Raw genomic sequence first — 15,507 nt, forward strand, 5'->3', positions numbered from 1 at the left:
AAAAAAAAAAAAAAAAAAAGCAGGTTCAGAGGCCTACAGGAACTACTGTGTTTCCTGTCAGTGTGATGAATGTGAGATACTCACCACCCCCCATCCCGCCAACACACACAGACACACACTCACTCATCATGGAAGGAAAGGTTCCACCATGGTCAGGGCTCTGAAATTCACCTGCCTCTCACTGACACTGGTACACTGGTATAGCCTTTCCCACCAAGGAGAAAATGAAGACAGAGTGAGGGGGAAGTACAGAGGCTTAGTTTTCCCAGGTTCGCCTTTTGGGCACAGTACCTGGACCAGATGAAAGGCTGGGTAGAATCAGGGGGCAAGGAGAAGGTTTAGGGCTTAGCCCAGGACCATTACACCTTGACTTCTTGACCCTGGAAAATTAACATCCTTAACTCAGAAAGCTTCTGAAAAACTCTTTACTCCTATTGCACACAAGTCTTCCAGGGGACTGACGTGCCCCACTTTCTCACCAAGTCTGGGGTGAAAAAGGGTGAAAAAAATATGACACTTGGGCTCTGACTCAACTTTTCAATTACAGAGCAGGCTGCCCCTCACAGGCATCTGTGCCCTGTGCTCCAGAGAATCCTGGGTGAACCCTGGGCGTGGCCATGGGAAGCGGGGGAGCGGGGGCTCCTACCCTATCGTCCTGGGGAAGCTGCAGACTCTAGGTCCCAGCCCTGGATGCCACTTGTGGACACACAAACATCCACTGTGTGAAACACATCAGTAGTTCAATGTTGAGATGAATGGAAAGGAGCCTCTACATAAAGGGCCTTCGTAGATATAAAATATGGGCGCGAAAAGGGATATTTACCTACATCATAGGCTGGGCTACTTTCAAGGACTTCTGTACCATTCACTTTTTTTTTTGTTTTGAATTTTTGAATTTTATTTTATTTATTTTTTTATTCAGCAGGTTCTTATTAGTCATCCATTTAATACACATCAGTGTATACATGTCAATCCCAATCTCCCAAGCGAACCATTCACTTTTATGAAACCTTAAATTCAAAGAAGGCAAGAGGGGAGCCTCTGCTGATAGGGGTGTCCCAGCCCACACATAGTAAAAATAAACTCTCCAACTGGGATAAAGGACTCTTCTGGAGTCCATCTACTTGGGAATAAAAGAATTAATTGGCATTCTTAACGGTCATTCCAGTAACTCTAACTCATGTCTTCTTCCCAGATACTTTACAGAGTCAAAATAACTTCCTAATGACTCTGATGGGGCAGGAACTTCCTGAAATCAGAGAGTGGTCAGCTTTCCTGGCTCAGAAAGCACAGCCAGTCTGTGGCCCTTGAGCATTAAAAAAAAAAACACCCAAGAAGGAAGCATAATCTAGAAACCTGTCCTCTGGCTGAGGTTAAACAGAGCAGAACCCTTTCCATGCCTTCCCAAGAAACCAGAAGCAGTAGGGGATGATTTATAGCTTCAGAGATGAAACACATTCAGTCCAGACAGCATTAACAGATTCCACTATTTTCAAAGCAATTTGGGAGAAAACCGGCCCCGTCTCACTTGCCTGTGCCGAACCACCCTCTGAACCAAGAGGCTTGGGGACGACTGGTATACCCGAGGCATCCAGGCTTCCAGCGGGTGTCTCTTGATGTTGATGGTGACCACCTGGATGTTGAGGAGGTCAGCCAAGCGTAGAAAGTTCTTTTTGTCTGCAATGAAAAAAGGACCCCCAAATACATGGCTGCTGTGACACTAAGGTTCAACGGGTGAAACAAAGCCAGCACAGACTCTTGGATCTGCGTTTCACAGGTGAAGATATGAAGCCTCAAAGGATGAAGGCCCAAGGCCAAGGGGCCAGTGAGTGGCACAGCCTCCTGCTTGTCCTTACTCAGACCCTGAGCCAGCCCAAGGCAGCCAACCCAAGCATGTGACTTTGCTAGTTCACAGACACCACTGCCTCACTCCCTGCCTTCCACCTCACTTTCCTCCTCACTCAGCCATCACTGCTTTCAAGCACAGCCTCCTGCTTGTCCTTACTCAGACCCTGAGCCAGCCCAAGGCAGCCAACCCAAGCATGTGACTTTGCTAGTTCACAGACACCACTGCCTCACTCCCTGCCTTCCACCTCACTTTCCTCCTCACTCAGCCATCACTGCTTTCAACGTCTGCCTGACCTACCTTTCCAGGCTCAACCCAACCTCCCCTTCCTTCTCCCGAAGCCTCCAAGGTAGGCATAATCCATACCCTTCCCCTTGAACCCCTATGTTCTTCTCTGCCTACCCTCCCTCTCTGCCCCTTCTCAGGGACTCACTCAAAACAACAGCCTCCATAACAAGTTGGCCCATCACCCCGGGCCAAAGTACAGTGGGCACTTTCTTGACCAGCCTGGACCCACCCAACTGCGGAGGTGATGCTCTTGACCTGCTGAATGCCCGGAGCCAGCAGGCTATTCTCCATCACCCCCTGCGCCTCTCCCTCACCAGGATGCTGACCACGAGTCCACTGTTGAGATGAATGGAAAGGAGCCTCTACATAAAGGGCCTTCGTAGATATAAAATATGGGCGCGAAAAGGGATATTTACCTACATCATAGGCTGGGCTACTTTCAAGGACTTCTGTACCATTCACTTTTTTTTTTGTTTTGAATTTTTGAATTTTATTTTATTTATTTTTTTATTCAGCAGGTTCTTATTAGTCATCCATTTAATACACATCAGTGTATACATGTCAATCCCAATCTCCCAAGCGAACCATTCACTTTTATGAAACCTTAAATTCAAAGAAGGCAAGAGGGGAGCCTCTGCTGATAGGGGTGTCCCAGCCCACACATAGTAAAAATAAACTCTCCAACTGGGATAAAGGACTCTTCTGGAGTCCATCTACTTGGGAATAAAAGAATTAATTGGCATTCTTAACGGTCATTCCAGTAACTCTAACTCATGTCTTCTTCCCAGATACTTTACAGAGTCAAAATAACTTCCTAATGACTCTGATGGGGCAGGAACTTCCTGAAATCAGAGAGTGGTCAGCTTTCCTGGCTCAGAAAGCACAGCCAGTCTGTGGCCCTTGAGCATTAAAAAAAAAAACACCCAAGAAGGAAGCATAATCTAGAAACCTGTCCTCTGGCTGAGGTTAAACAGAGCAGAACCCTTTCCATGCCTTCCCAAGAAACCAGAAGCAGTAGGGGATGATTTATAGCTTCAGAGATGAAACACATTCAGTCCAGACAGCATTAACAGATTCCACTATTTTCAAAGCAATTTGGGAGAAAACCGGCCCCGTCTCACTTGCCTGTGCCGAACCACCCTCTGAACCAAGAGGCTTGGGGACGACTGGTATACCCGAGGCATCCAGGCTTCCAGCGGGTGTCTCTTGATGTTGATGGTGACCACCTGGATGTTGAGGAGGTCAGCCAAGCGTAGAAAGTTCTTTTTGTCTGCAATGAAAAAAGGACCCCCAAATACATGGCTGCTGTGACACTAAGGTTCAACGGGTGAAACAAAGCCAGCACAGACTCTTGGATCTGCGTTTCACAGGCGAAGATATGAAGCCTCAAAGGATGAAGGCCCAAGGCCAAGGGGCCAGCGAGTGGCACAGCCTCCTGCTTGTCCTTACTCAGACCCTGAGCCAGCCCAAGGCAGCCAACCCAAGCATGTGACTTTGCTAGTTCACAGACACCACTGCCTCACTCCCTGCCTTCCACCTCACTTTCCTCCTCACTCAGCCATCACTGCTTTCAACGTCTGCCTGACCTACCTTTCCAGGCTCAACCCAACCTCCCCTTCCTTCTCCCGAAGCCTCCAAGGTAGGCATAATCCATACCCTTCCCCTTGAACCCCTATGTTCTTCTCTGCCTACCCTCCCTCTCTGCCCCTTCTCAGGGACTCACTCAAAACAACAGCCTCCATAACAAGTTGGCCCATCACCCCGGGCCAAAGTACAGTGGGCACTTTCTTGACCAGCCTGGACCCACCCAACTGCGGAGGTGATGCTCTTGACCTGCTGAATGCCCGGAGCCAGCAGGCTATTCTCCATCACCCCCTGCGCCTCTCCCTCACCAGGATGCTGACCACGAGTCCACTGGGCTGGTTCTCAAATCTGTTTATGCGTGAACCTCCTGTTACATACAACTTAAAGAAATATCAGTCACATGAACGGCTGAAATCAGATTGTACATAGAGTGTTGCGGCTCCTTTGAAAACCAAGTTGAATGCTTTGCAAACTCTAAAGAAATTTGTGTAATAAATTGCAGGTACAGATCAGGTATAGCTGAGACAGCTGTTAAGGACTGCGGTGGAGTTTTTTTTTTGAAGGCAGAGTTGTTTATTTATTTATTTATTTATTTATTTTTGGCTGCCTTGGGTCTTCGTTGCTGCGCGCGGGCTTTCTCTAGTTGCAGAGAGCTGGGGCTACGCTTCGTTGCGGTGCGCAGGCTTATTGCGGTGGCTTCTCTCGTCGTAGAGCACAGGCTCTAGGCGTGCGGGCTTCAGTAGTTATGGCTCGTGGGCTCAGTAGTTGTGGCTCGCGGGCTCTAGAGCGCAGGCTCAGTAGTTGCGGTGCACGGGCTTAATTGCTCCGCGGCATGTGGGATCTTCCCGGACCAGGGATCGAACCCGTGTATCGGCAGGCAGATTCTTAACCACTGCGCCACCAGGGAAGTCCTGGGGTGGAGTTTTCAAATCCTAGAATGCTTCTCATTTAGAGGCCTGGAAAATGAGTAGGTCTCCATTTCGAGTTTTCAGAAGTAAACAATGAATCATGGTTCTACAGGTGCCACCATACTGGTTTATGAAAGAAAGATGATGGGGAACTGCCATCAACAGACACCCAGGCAAAGAGAAAGCCTCAGCCTCGTCAGAAGTGTGCCCTCATCTGAGTGAGGAGCCTGAATCAGCCAAAACCCTGAGTGATATTAAACATTCACGTTGCTATTTTCCTGAAGAGTCAGATGGTCCTAAGAACATGAAAGAACATGAGTCCATCAAGTTGGATGAAAAACACTCTTATATGTCTTAGAATATCTTAATTCCTGGGTCTTTAGAGTTAGAAGCATAGACATGTCTTAATAGCCAAGACGTGTAGCACCCGCTGAGGGGGAAGGGCAGCCTTAGAGAATTAGATGATGTGATAACTTGGATCCAGGACCTGGGCTACGTGAGCTCCTCCATCAGAAAGTAGGGAGACACTGACGTGACAACCACAAATAGGGTTTGAGGGGACCTACTGACAAGAATCCAGCCAAAACATCAGCCATCAAGTAACCTCAACCAATGGAGAATCCATCACTATCACAGGGCTCACATCTTTTAATCCAGAAGATTCTATAGAACAAGAAAGGACAAAGAAAATCAAAAGCATGGTAATTTTGTGTCAAGAAGGAATTTGTACCCATCTGGTACTTTATGTTGGAGATCAGGGGTCAGCAAACTTTTAATGTAAAAGGCCAGAGAGTTAGGTTTTGTGGACAATATGGTCTCCATTTTAACTATTCAATTCTGCCATTATAGCATGAAAGCAGACATAAGCAATACACAAATGAATAAGCATGGCTGTGTTCCAGTAAAACTTTAGAAAAACAGGCAGTGGCCATATTTAGCCTGTGGACCATTGTGTACCAACCCTTGTAGACATATTATTCTCCATATTCTTTGTTAATAATTCTATGCAGCCCTTTTCTTTCCACATCAGTAAGTTTCATGTTTCTCAGTTTAACACTAGATTTAAGTCTAACACTTTTGGCATTAATAGAATCCCAGTGCTTAGCCTTGGAAACCACACCTGCCCATAACTGCCGATCAAGGGGGAAAGCGAGCATGTTCACAGAACTAGCGATCTCCCTGCCTGCACTGAGGGGAGACCGTCGTGAAGCATGAAATTCTGTTTGGCTTTCTGTTATTAAAACTGTCTCTGAAAGTGTTGGTTAAACAAAGGAGTCTTTGGACACCCAGACATCAGAAATGACCGCTATCTCCTAAAAAAGATAACCTGCGGTCCCTAAAAGCCAGCAAATCTGATTAGCTGTCTTCCCTAAACATGTGTTTGCCCTGGTAACGGTATTTAAATTGACCTCGCTGTTTTGTAAAAGATAAAATACTGGGGAAGTCTGCTAAGCCATGAGTTCACGGGCGCTTTCTTGCCACATCCGTGGAGCGCTAATAAAATCTGTGACTCGGATGGATTCCTTGTTTCAAACTAGATGAGTCCTGGGCTCATTTAATTAACAAATAGGATCACGACCCAGGCGGCAAAACTGAGCAGGGCTCAGGGCGGGGGACCCAGACCTGTGGACTCCAGTCACGAGCCAGCCAATGGCAGCCAAGGTCATGGGTGTGTCTCAAGGGCATGTGCTGACCTCCTTCGCCCCCTCTCACCTGCTCAGAAGGTCAAGAGCTACTTTGGCTGAATGTCCCCAGGGCATTAGAAAGTAAGGGTATTGCACAGGTGAGGTTTGTCACTGTCGTCCTGCTGCGGCTTTGCAGCCTCAGACCAGGTGGAGTGGCATCGTGTGAAGGCAAAAGGGCAGCAGCTGAACCAGAACCACGGCGGTTCTGTGCATTCGGCGTAAATGTTCAAGTTTGAGATTTTGATAAACTAATAATATAAATATGACTTTCGAAGATGAGTAGTATTGGGGCGTGGGGGACGGTAAACCATAGAAGAAAGCTCTAGAGAAGGCAACAGTCTGAGGACAGAACCCCTAAAACAGGAGTTATGGGCTGGCCTGTGTTCCCTGAAATTTCATATGTTGAAGGCTTAACTCCCAGCACCTCTAAGTGTGCCTGTATTTTAGAGATGGAGCCTCTGAAGAGGTAATTAGACTAAAAGGAGGTCATTAGGTGGGCCCTAATCCTGTATGACTGGTGCCCTCATAAGAAGAGGAGATTTGCACACAGACACGCAAGGAAGGAAGATGGTGTGAAGACACAGAAGACGATCATTTAGGAGCCAAGGACACAGGCCTGCCAGACAACACCTTGATCCTGCACTTCCTGCCTCCAGAATTGTGAGAAAATAGATTTCTGTTGTCTAAGCCCCCCAGCGCGTGAGACTTTGTTATGGCAGCCCAAGTAAACTAATACAAGCAACGATTTCTCAATGAATTGTTAAATGAATTGTTTTAAAGTGAACACTATGCATTCCTTATATTCTGAATGGAGACTTAAAGGTCCTCCCAGAGTTAAGAAATCAAGGAAAAATTCTTTATGCTTTAAATGTGCTATCACCTAAAAAAAAAATAAATAGATAAACCAAACAAACATAACAAACAAAAAGACTCACTAGGGTGGAGCAAAAAAGGAATTTCAAGCTTAATGATCACCTTTTTTCTTTTAACAAAGTCTCTGACAAACTCTCGGATTGCACAAACGTATTAAAATGCTGAAGAGGGCTTCCCTGGTGGCGCAGTGGTTGAGAGTCCGCCTGCCGTTGCAGGGGACACGGGTTCGTGCCCCGGTCCGGGAGGATCCCACATGCCGCGGAGCGGCTGGGCCCGTGAGCCATGGCCGCTGAGCCTGTGCGTCCGGAGCCTGTGCTCCGCAACGGGAGAGGCCACAACAGTGAGAGGCCCGCGTACCGCAAAAAAAATAAAAAAATAAAATAAAATGCTAAAGAAACTAGGTCTTAAAATGATTTTCTCCTTGACACAGGTGCCTTCCAGATAAAAACTTGAACTAACAAATCAGTTTATAAAGTCTGGCCCCCACAAGTATAAAATGTGTAAAACAACAAAATATTCATTTAAACAGTATTTCTATACTCTAATTTCTTAAGAAAATCAGATGGGAACCAGGGAATTCTAACTTCATTTAATGTTCTTAGTGTCTCTACCTAATTTAAAAAAAATTTTTTAAGATATGCAAATTAACAATAGACCATCAGTTAGTAGTTGTAAAAAGGCCATTAGGGGGAAAAAACAAGCTTTCTTCTTTTTTTTGGTAAAAAGGACACATTTTAAAGATCTGGTTACACACTTGAAATCTACGGACTTTTGACCAAAAATTAAAATGTTCTAAAATTACTTTATAAATCAAATTAAAATAATTTAAAATTTGAATTCAAATGTATTTAATGCTCCCAGAAAAGGAAAACTAATAAACTGTTTTGTGATTTAAGGTTTAAAATGTGGCTTTGCATCTTTTTCCTGATTTTATCCAATGTAAATACAAAGTGCAAATATGGAGTTTTAGTTCATGCAAACTTTGTTTTCTGAAGAGGCTAAAATGGTTGGAACTTCTAACATTCCTCCCCTTTATCTTATGGGTCAATTGGTATCATGATCTCAGCTAACATTTAGGTGTCTTTAAACCTAAACATAGGCCAGAACCAAGCGGCATGATTAAACTGTGCTGTGATTTAAAAACTCGAATCTTTATCAACTGGCTTGTGTAAATCACATGATATTGTAAACCACAAGGCCCTATAGGGTAACTCTCTTAAACTATATGGATACCGTGTCCAGAGTTTCACGCTTCTCTGATAAATCCTTGGTGTCAACAGGGAATTAACTACCCGTGATCTCTTAAACATATTTTCTAAAATTACTAATTGAGTTCGGGGCATTGGCCTAATGCATATTGAGATAAATAGTCAATAACTTGCATTTACCTAAAGACATAAGGAAATTACCAAAGAAGTTTCCAAAGAAATTAAGATGCTATGTCCCCATGTGTTAATATGTTTGTTCTTCATGACACCCAAGTGTCAATAGTTAGACTGACCTTATAAACAAAGAAACACTGCTCATCTGAGTGTGTCCTGGGGACCATGTGTATCTTTTCTGGATGAGAAGGAGATACCCAAGTGTGAAGGCCTCACCGAGCCCGACAAAGACTCCTAAAAGCCCCCGCTCCTGGTTTGCAACAGCTCACCTTGAAAGAGCAACCCAGAAATTCACGCTACAGGAGGAATCGCAGAGACAGTTTATAAAGCCCTAAAGCTTCATCAACACCTTCAGAGTCTCAATTCTCTAGAAGCAGCAGAGGTATTAAATGATCAAAAGAGAATTCTCAAAAACAGAGGGGCTGAGGTCTAGGAATCCTGGACTGACATGGGCCACCGTCCCACCCCAGTTTTTGGAGTGGGAGATCCAAGGGGGCCCAGGTCCCGACCTCTCCTCCAAGTCCTAGAGCAGAGCTCCTCCCTGGAGGAGGAGTGTGGTCGCTGGGCCACGGCTCGTCCTGTCCTCATGTTCCCCCCCCTCACCCCCATGAGATCAGCTCTGAAAATTTAGAAACTTATAGAACAATTGACAGGATCGTTTCATGTCTGTTGACTCTAATAGTGAAAACTTGGGACTTGCGTTTTACATGTTTTTTAAATTTCATTTTTGTAGTTGTTCATTTTTGTCGTATTTTACCCAAGTATACAGCTGCATGACAGGCTAGCGATTTAAAAGCTTCACTGCACTTCCCAAAGAGCTTGGGAAGCACGGTGCTCAAGGGTTGCCCAGCCGCCCTTCCCCCACCGTTAGCAGAACCCTAACCCCTGACATGAGGATCTCACAGTGCATCACCGCCAATCCCTAACGGGGGCACCAGAGCCATCTCTTCAGGGTCTGAGAAGCCTAGCTACTGAGCCATCGAGCTGGGTGGCTGAAGGGACATGCCCAGGGCTCAACGGAAGGTGCCTGTTGAACCCTGCTGACCTTCCATCCTGGATCCAAAACCCTCATTGGAAGATGTTGGCATCACCCATTTAACAGTGTCTTGCCACACAGTTCTCTTTTCCCTGGACACTCACGTAAGTTCCAGAGAATCACTGTCATTTCCTTCTTCCCACACAGGCACCGAGTCCTAAACAGCCCACGGCTCTGCTGGACTAGTTTGAGAGTCCTTGTCTCACGTAAATTTACATTCTATCAGACCTCCCACTCCATCTGGGCATCTGGGTGTGTTTCCACCTAGACTTTTCTTGCAACTAGAGAAATGTGTGTATCCTACAGTTTGGGGTGTATTTTAGTCATCTCACATCTTTCCCCACTGTTACCTCATCTTCACAGTCATTTTTAATTGTCACCGAAATTTCCCGTTAAGTGACCCTCAGAATTTGGGGCAGCTTAGAGTAATGATAAAAAGCAGGGGCCTTGGCGTCAGATGGCCTGTACCACGCTGCAGCTGTGTGGCTCTGGGCAACCGACCAAATCTCTTTGAGTCTGAGTTTCCATATTGACAAATGAGGATAACAAGACCTCCACCTCGGTGAGTCTGGGGAAGATCACATACACACAACGATCATGACAGTGTCTCATGCATGGCAAGCATGCTACCAATATTAAACATTATTGATAATAACTATCAACCACTAATACATGAATATTTAGGTGACTTTCAACTTTTCAAACGCTAAACGCAATTTAGACGTTTATTTATACAGCCCTTTTCCATATTTTAGATGAGCTCCCTAAAGCAGAATCCTGGGAGGGGAATGACCGCGTTACAAGGTGAAGGGCTTCTGGAAGGCTCATCACATGCTGACACCACACACCACGACACCCCTGTCAGAACACAGCGTCAGGAACCTAATTCCACTGAGACACTGCCAGCGGGAAATGCCAATATGCATCCTCAGCTGCAAACTTAAGAAAATGAACAGACATCCCATCACTTTTAGGAGCCCCCCCACCCCACTTTTTGATGCACGGGGAAGAGGAACTTCAGCGGCCAAGGCTTCTTACCCACATAACCCTTCTGTCCCTCGTCGGAGATCCTCAAAAGGAGCTCCAGGTGGGAACTGCTGATGTCTGGTGCCACGATCTTGGCCAGCTGCCTCCACTGGGCCTCCTTCACCACAAACTCCGTGCCCACCTTGACTTTCAGAATGTTGAAAGCCGCTATCATTTTGTGACGCTTCAGGTATGCCAGTGTGCGAATCTCATTCTTGAAAAAACAGAAGCGTGTTTTTTTAAGAGGAAGATTCAAGAAAGTCTTGATTTTCCACCTTAAACATTTCAAGGCAATGGAAGAGTTCATCTGAGTGTGTCCTGGGGACCATGTGCATTTTTCTGGATGAGCAGGAGATACCCAAGTGTGAAGGCCTCACCAAGCCCGACAAAGACTCCTAAAAGCCCCCGCCTCTGGGTTTACAACAGCCTATCTTGTAAGAGCAACTCAGGAATTCACGCTACAGGAGGAACTGCAAAGTGAAGTCACCAATGGTTCTGCTAATTCGCAAGGTACCAAATCCCTCCCCGGCTCCAGGGATGGGTAGCTAACCCCCAGCTGCAGAAACAGAACTCAGCTTACCAAGTGCAAATGAGGGAACCCAGGAAGGATAACCTGCGTGGTGAGAAACAGAGTAGCAGGAGGCAGACAGGTCCAAACTCCGCTCTGCCCAGGAGGAAGGGAGATTCCAGAAAGGAAGGAAATCAGGTTAGCTGCTGAGAGAGGGGGAGACGCAGGAGAGGGAGAAGACAGATCTACCATTAAGTCAATCAAGAAAGAGAAGTGGACGGGGAAGAAAGGCAGGGAAGTGAAACTAGGCTAGAAGTGGTCAGAAGGTCCAGGGCAGGAGGGTCAGCGAGGGTTTGCCAGGAGCTGCCATCTGGCTCGACTGTGCACACGGAATCTTCCAGACAAGGAGAACCCCACTCATGTTACAATCGGCCACTTCGATGCCCACCCCTACTGCTCCCTGTAAGCTGATTACATGGCTAGACCTTAAATTCTTTTTTTTAAATTGAAGTACAGTTGACTTACAATGTTGTGCTAGTCTCAGGTGTACAGCAAAGTGATTCAGTTTTACATATATATATATATTCTTTTCCATTATAGTTTATTACAAGATATTTAATAAAGCCCTCTGTGCCATACAGTAGGACCTTGTCGTTTATCTATTTTATACATAGTAGTTTGCATCTGCCAATCCCAAACTCCTAATTTATCCCTATCCCCCTTTCCCCTTCAGTAATCATAAGTTTGTTTTCTATGTCTGAGAGTCTGTTTCTGTTTTGTAAATAAGTTCATTTGTATCACATTTTAGATTCCACATATAAGTGATATCATATGATATCTGTCTTTCTCTGTCTGGCTTACTTCACTTAGTATGATCATCTCTAGGTCCATCCATGTTGCTAAAATGGCATTATTTCATTCTCTTTTATGGCTGAGTGGTATTCCATTGTACATATGTACCACATCGTCTTTACCCATTCATCTGTTGATGGACCTTTAGGTGGCTTCCATGTCTTGGCTATTGTGAATAGTGCTGCTATGATCATGGGGTACATGTGTCCTTTGGAATTAGAGTTTTCTCTGGGTATATGCCCAGGAGAGGGATTAGTTGGGTCATATGGTAACTCTATTTTTAGTTTTTTGAGGAACCTCCATACTGTTCTCCATAGTGGCTGCACCAGTTTATACTCCCAGCAGCAATGTAGGAGGGCTCCCTTTTCTCCATACCCTCCAGCATTTGATGTTTGTAGACCTTACTTTTTTTTTTTTTTTTTTTTTTGCGACTGTGGCCTCTCCCTTTGCGGAGCACAGGCTCCGGATGCGCAGGCTCAGCGGCCACGGCTCACAGGCCCAGACGCTCCGCGGCATGTGGGATCTTCCCGGACCAGGGCACGAACCCACGTCCCCTGCATTGGCAGGCGGACTCTCAACCACTGCGCCACCAGGGAAGCCCAGACCTTACATTCTTAATGGTACAGCTGTGTCTTCATCGCCTTTGGCTCCTCAGAACTTTGGTGCTGGGCACAAAAACCACATTTAAGATACACTTGCTGACTGATCCATGTGGCAGAAGATTAATTTTCGAAAAGTGTTAACTAAAAGAAACACTTCTTGGGGGAGGGGGAGCCACAGTTCTGTCCAGCGCACCAGACCCTCTGGGAATGCCTCTTTCTGCTCAGAAGGAGGAAGTCAGAGGAGGAGGGTCACCGGGAGGCCTGGCCTTGGGGTCGGGAGCAGCTGAGGTGCCCACAATGCACAGACTTCTCAGAGCCTGGACAGGCCAGACACCTTCAAAGGGAGGTTGGCCGAACCTCAGACTCAGCCCACCACCTGCTTCTCCTTAGCTGCGAACACTTAAGTTCTCCCCAACTTTCTACTTGCCCCCTGGTGGGAACATCCCTAAGCAAAGAAAAATTCATAACAGAACCAAAAGGATCTAATAAAAAAGGCTATGTCTTCCCTCAAAGAAAATGACCCTTGGATGAAATGTTTCTCTGTGCAATTAGTTTTACAGTCCTAGAAAACAGCCAATGAGAGGCGTGCTCAGGTGGGTGACAGTGGGGCCCGCAGGTGAGATGACCCAGGTATCCTGGCAGTTTCCAGAAATAAAACACGCTGTGCCCCAAGCGCTCAGAAGCCTCTGCCCATGCTACACCTCCAGGAATTCTCCAGACATCAATCAAACAAGAAGGCACCAGGGCAGAAACTATTGGCTTTAAGGTATTTTTGCTTCTGTTACAGGTGGGGAAAGGAGCTTGGAGAATATCCCCAACCCCAAAGATACACAAAATATTTCCAGGAGCCATGAACTATTAGATGCATTAAGAGTGAGGAGGAATGGATAAAGAAGATGTGGTCCATATATACAATGGAATGTTACTCGGCCATAAAAAAGAACTAAATAATGCCATTTGCAGCAACATGGATGGATCTAGAGATTGTCCTACTGAGTGAAGTAAGTCAGACAGAGCAGGACAAATATTGTATGATATCACTTATCTGTGGAATGTTAAAAAATGGTACAAATGAACTTATTTATAAAACAGAAATAAAGTTACAGACGTAGAAAATAATCTTATGGTTAGTGGGGGGAAGAGGGGAAGGGATAAATTGGGAGATTGGGATTGACATATACACACTACTATATATAGAATAGATAACTAATAAGAACCTACTGTAGAGCACAGGGAACTCTACTCAATACTCTATAATGACCTACACGGGAAAAGAAGCTAAAAAAGAGTGGATATATGTATATGTATAACTGATTCACTTTGCTGTACAGCAGAAAGTAACACAAAGTTGTAAATCAACTATACTCCAGTAAAAATTGAAAAAAAAAAAAAGTGAGGAGCAAAGCCAGGACCTCCTCCTGCACGTGAGGCTGGGACACACCGTCAGACCCATTGCAGACTGGCAAAGAACCTCCTGGCCCAGCGGAGGAGAGCAAGGCACCAAACGAGCCTTCAGATTCACCAAAGCAAAAGGTAAATGGACACATTCAAATATTTAGCAAATGCATTTGCCAGCCTCCCTGCTACTGCACCCAGCCAGGCACCCTGACCCCCGGATCATGCATGTTACCTTTAAGTGCTTCCTATAATTGTTGTAGACAACGGCCAGAAAGACGGACATGAAGATGTAGGTGTTGATGATGATGTAAGTTATAAAGTACAGAGAATACCACCAATTGAACTCATAGGCGGGCATCCTAGAAGGAAATAATTATCTTTCATGGTTTCCCGTGTCCTGGGTCCACAGCGCATAGAAGGCTGACCGTAGGTGACATCCCACATGGACAATCCACATGCTCGAGGCACAGGAAAACATTCTGTCACTCTAACTCTCCCCCAGACTGTGCTATGGGGCCTCAAAGCCATAACCATCGTCAGTGCTAAAGAGCTCGCTCCAGACTGCCTTCTGAAATTCTTATTGCCTTAGAGAGGTGCCAACTTTCAAAGCAGGCAGGACCTTGGAGATCCCCCCCATCCCTTCCTTCACAATGAGAAAATCAAAGCCCAGAAGGAGAGCCACTTGCCCAGAATTACAAAAAAGAATCTGAACTATGGCTTGGAGTTATACTCAAGGCTCTTCAGGGACCCCAGACTGCCTTGCTGGGGAGCAGATAATTGTCTGTCCACATTGGGACAATGAGAATGAAAGGCGTACCATTAATAATGGTGCCGGGACAAAAGGCATAAATCGGGATGCATGTTCACGCCACCTTTAATGGAAACTGGATTTTTTTGTGCAGGAGGGGATGTTGAGGGGGGCAGCCTAAGGTTTGAGGGAGAGATCCAAGAAAACACAAGGAGGGCCAGGAACTTCACCTTGCTCACTTTTTGCCAGAGCCGGGCCCAAGAATGAGCAGGAACCCAGAACAAGTTGATGTGATGATCCCACACACAACTAGACAACAGAAAGCCCGCCCCTCTCCCGCAGTGCAGTATGGGAGGAGATGGGGTTGACGTTTGCAGTTAGAATTCTATCTACTCTCTAAAACCCCAAGAGCTATCTACTCAGGGTAGCACTGGTAAATAATCTTACCTCCATGAACAAGGCAAATCCATAATATACAGGACATTAGGGGGGAAAAAAAACGTAATGTTTTTCTCCTAAATAATGTCCACATGCGTGGAGAATTTTCTCTCCTGTTTCATTTAGCCAGAAAACCACCTCAATGCTTAGGAGAACAAGCCATGATTCCTTTACAAAAATGGCTTAGGCGTTTCAACTCAAGACTCAAAGAAGATTCCAGAATAGAAACTGGGTTCAAATATTTAAGTTTTATCTCCAGAGATGTCTCCTGTTGCTTTCATTTTTTAAAACATTCATCTAAGTTTAGTTTTCAATAGAGTGGGTAGGCTATCG

General features: G+C 45.7%; 1 protein-coding gene across 1 annotated transcript in view; it reads right to left on the reverse strand.

Annotated features, from left to right (window-relative positions):
* Positions 1 to 15,507, reverse strand: part of LOC102986107 (two pore channel protein 2-like) — a 50,865-nt gene that overhangs the window by 18,318 nt on the left and 17,040 nt on the right. Inside the window, exons 8-9 of the mRNA XM_024129955.2 lie at positions 14,221 to 14,347; positions 10,641 to 10,842 (exon numbers count right to left, since the gene is read on the reverse strand). Of these exons, the coding sequence (XP_023985723.1) occupies positions 10,641 to 10,842; positions 14,221 to 14,347 (329 nt within the window). The remainder of the gene's footprint in view (positions 1 to 10,640; positions 10,843 to 14,220; positions 14,348 to 15,507) is intronic.

Source organism: Physeter macrocephalus, chromosome 12 (assembly GCF_002837175.3).
Source record: "Physeter macrocephalus isolate SW-GA chromosome 12, ASM283717v5, whole genome shotgun sequence".
Classification (NCBI taxonomy): Eukaryota; Metazoa; Chordata; class Mammalia; order Artiodactyla; family Physeteridae; genus Physeter; species Physeter macrocephalus.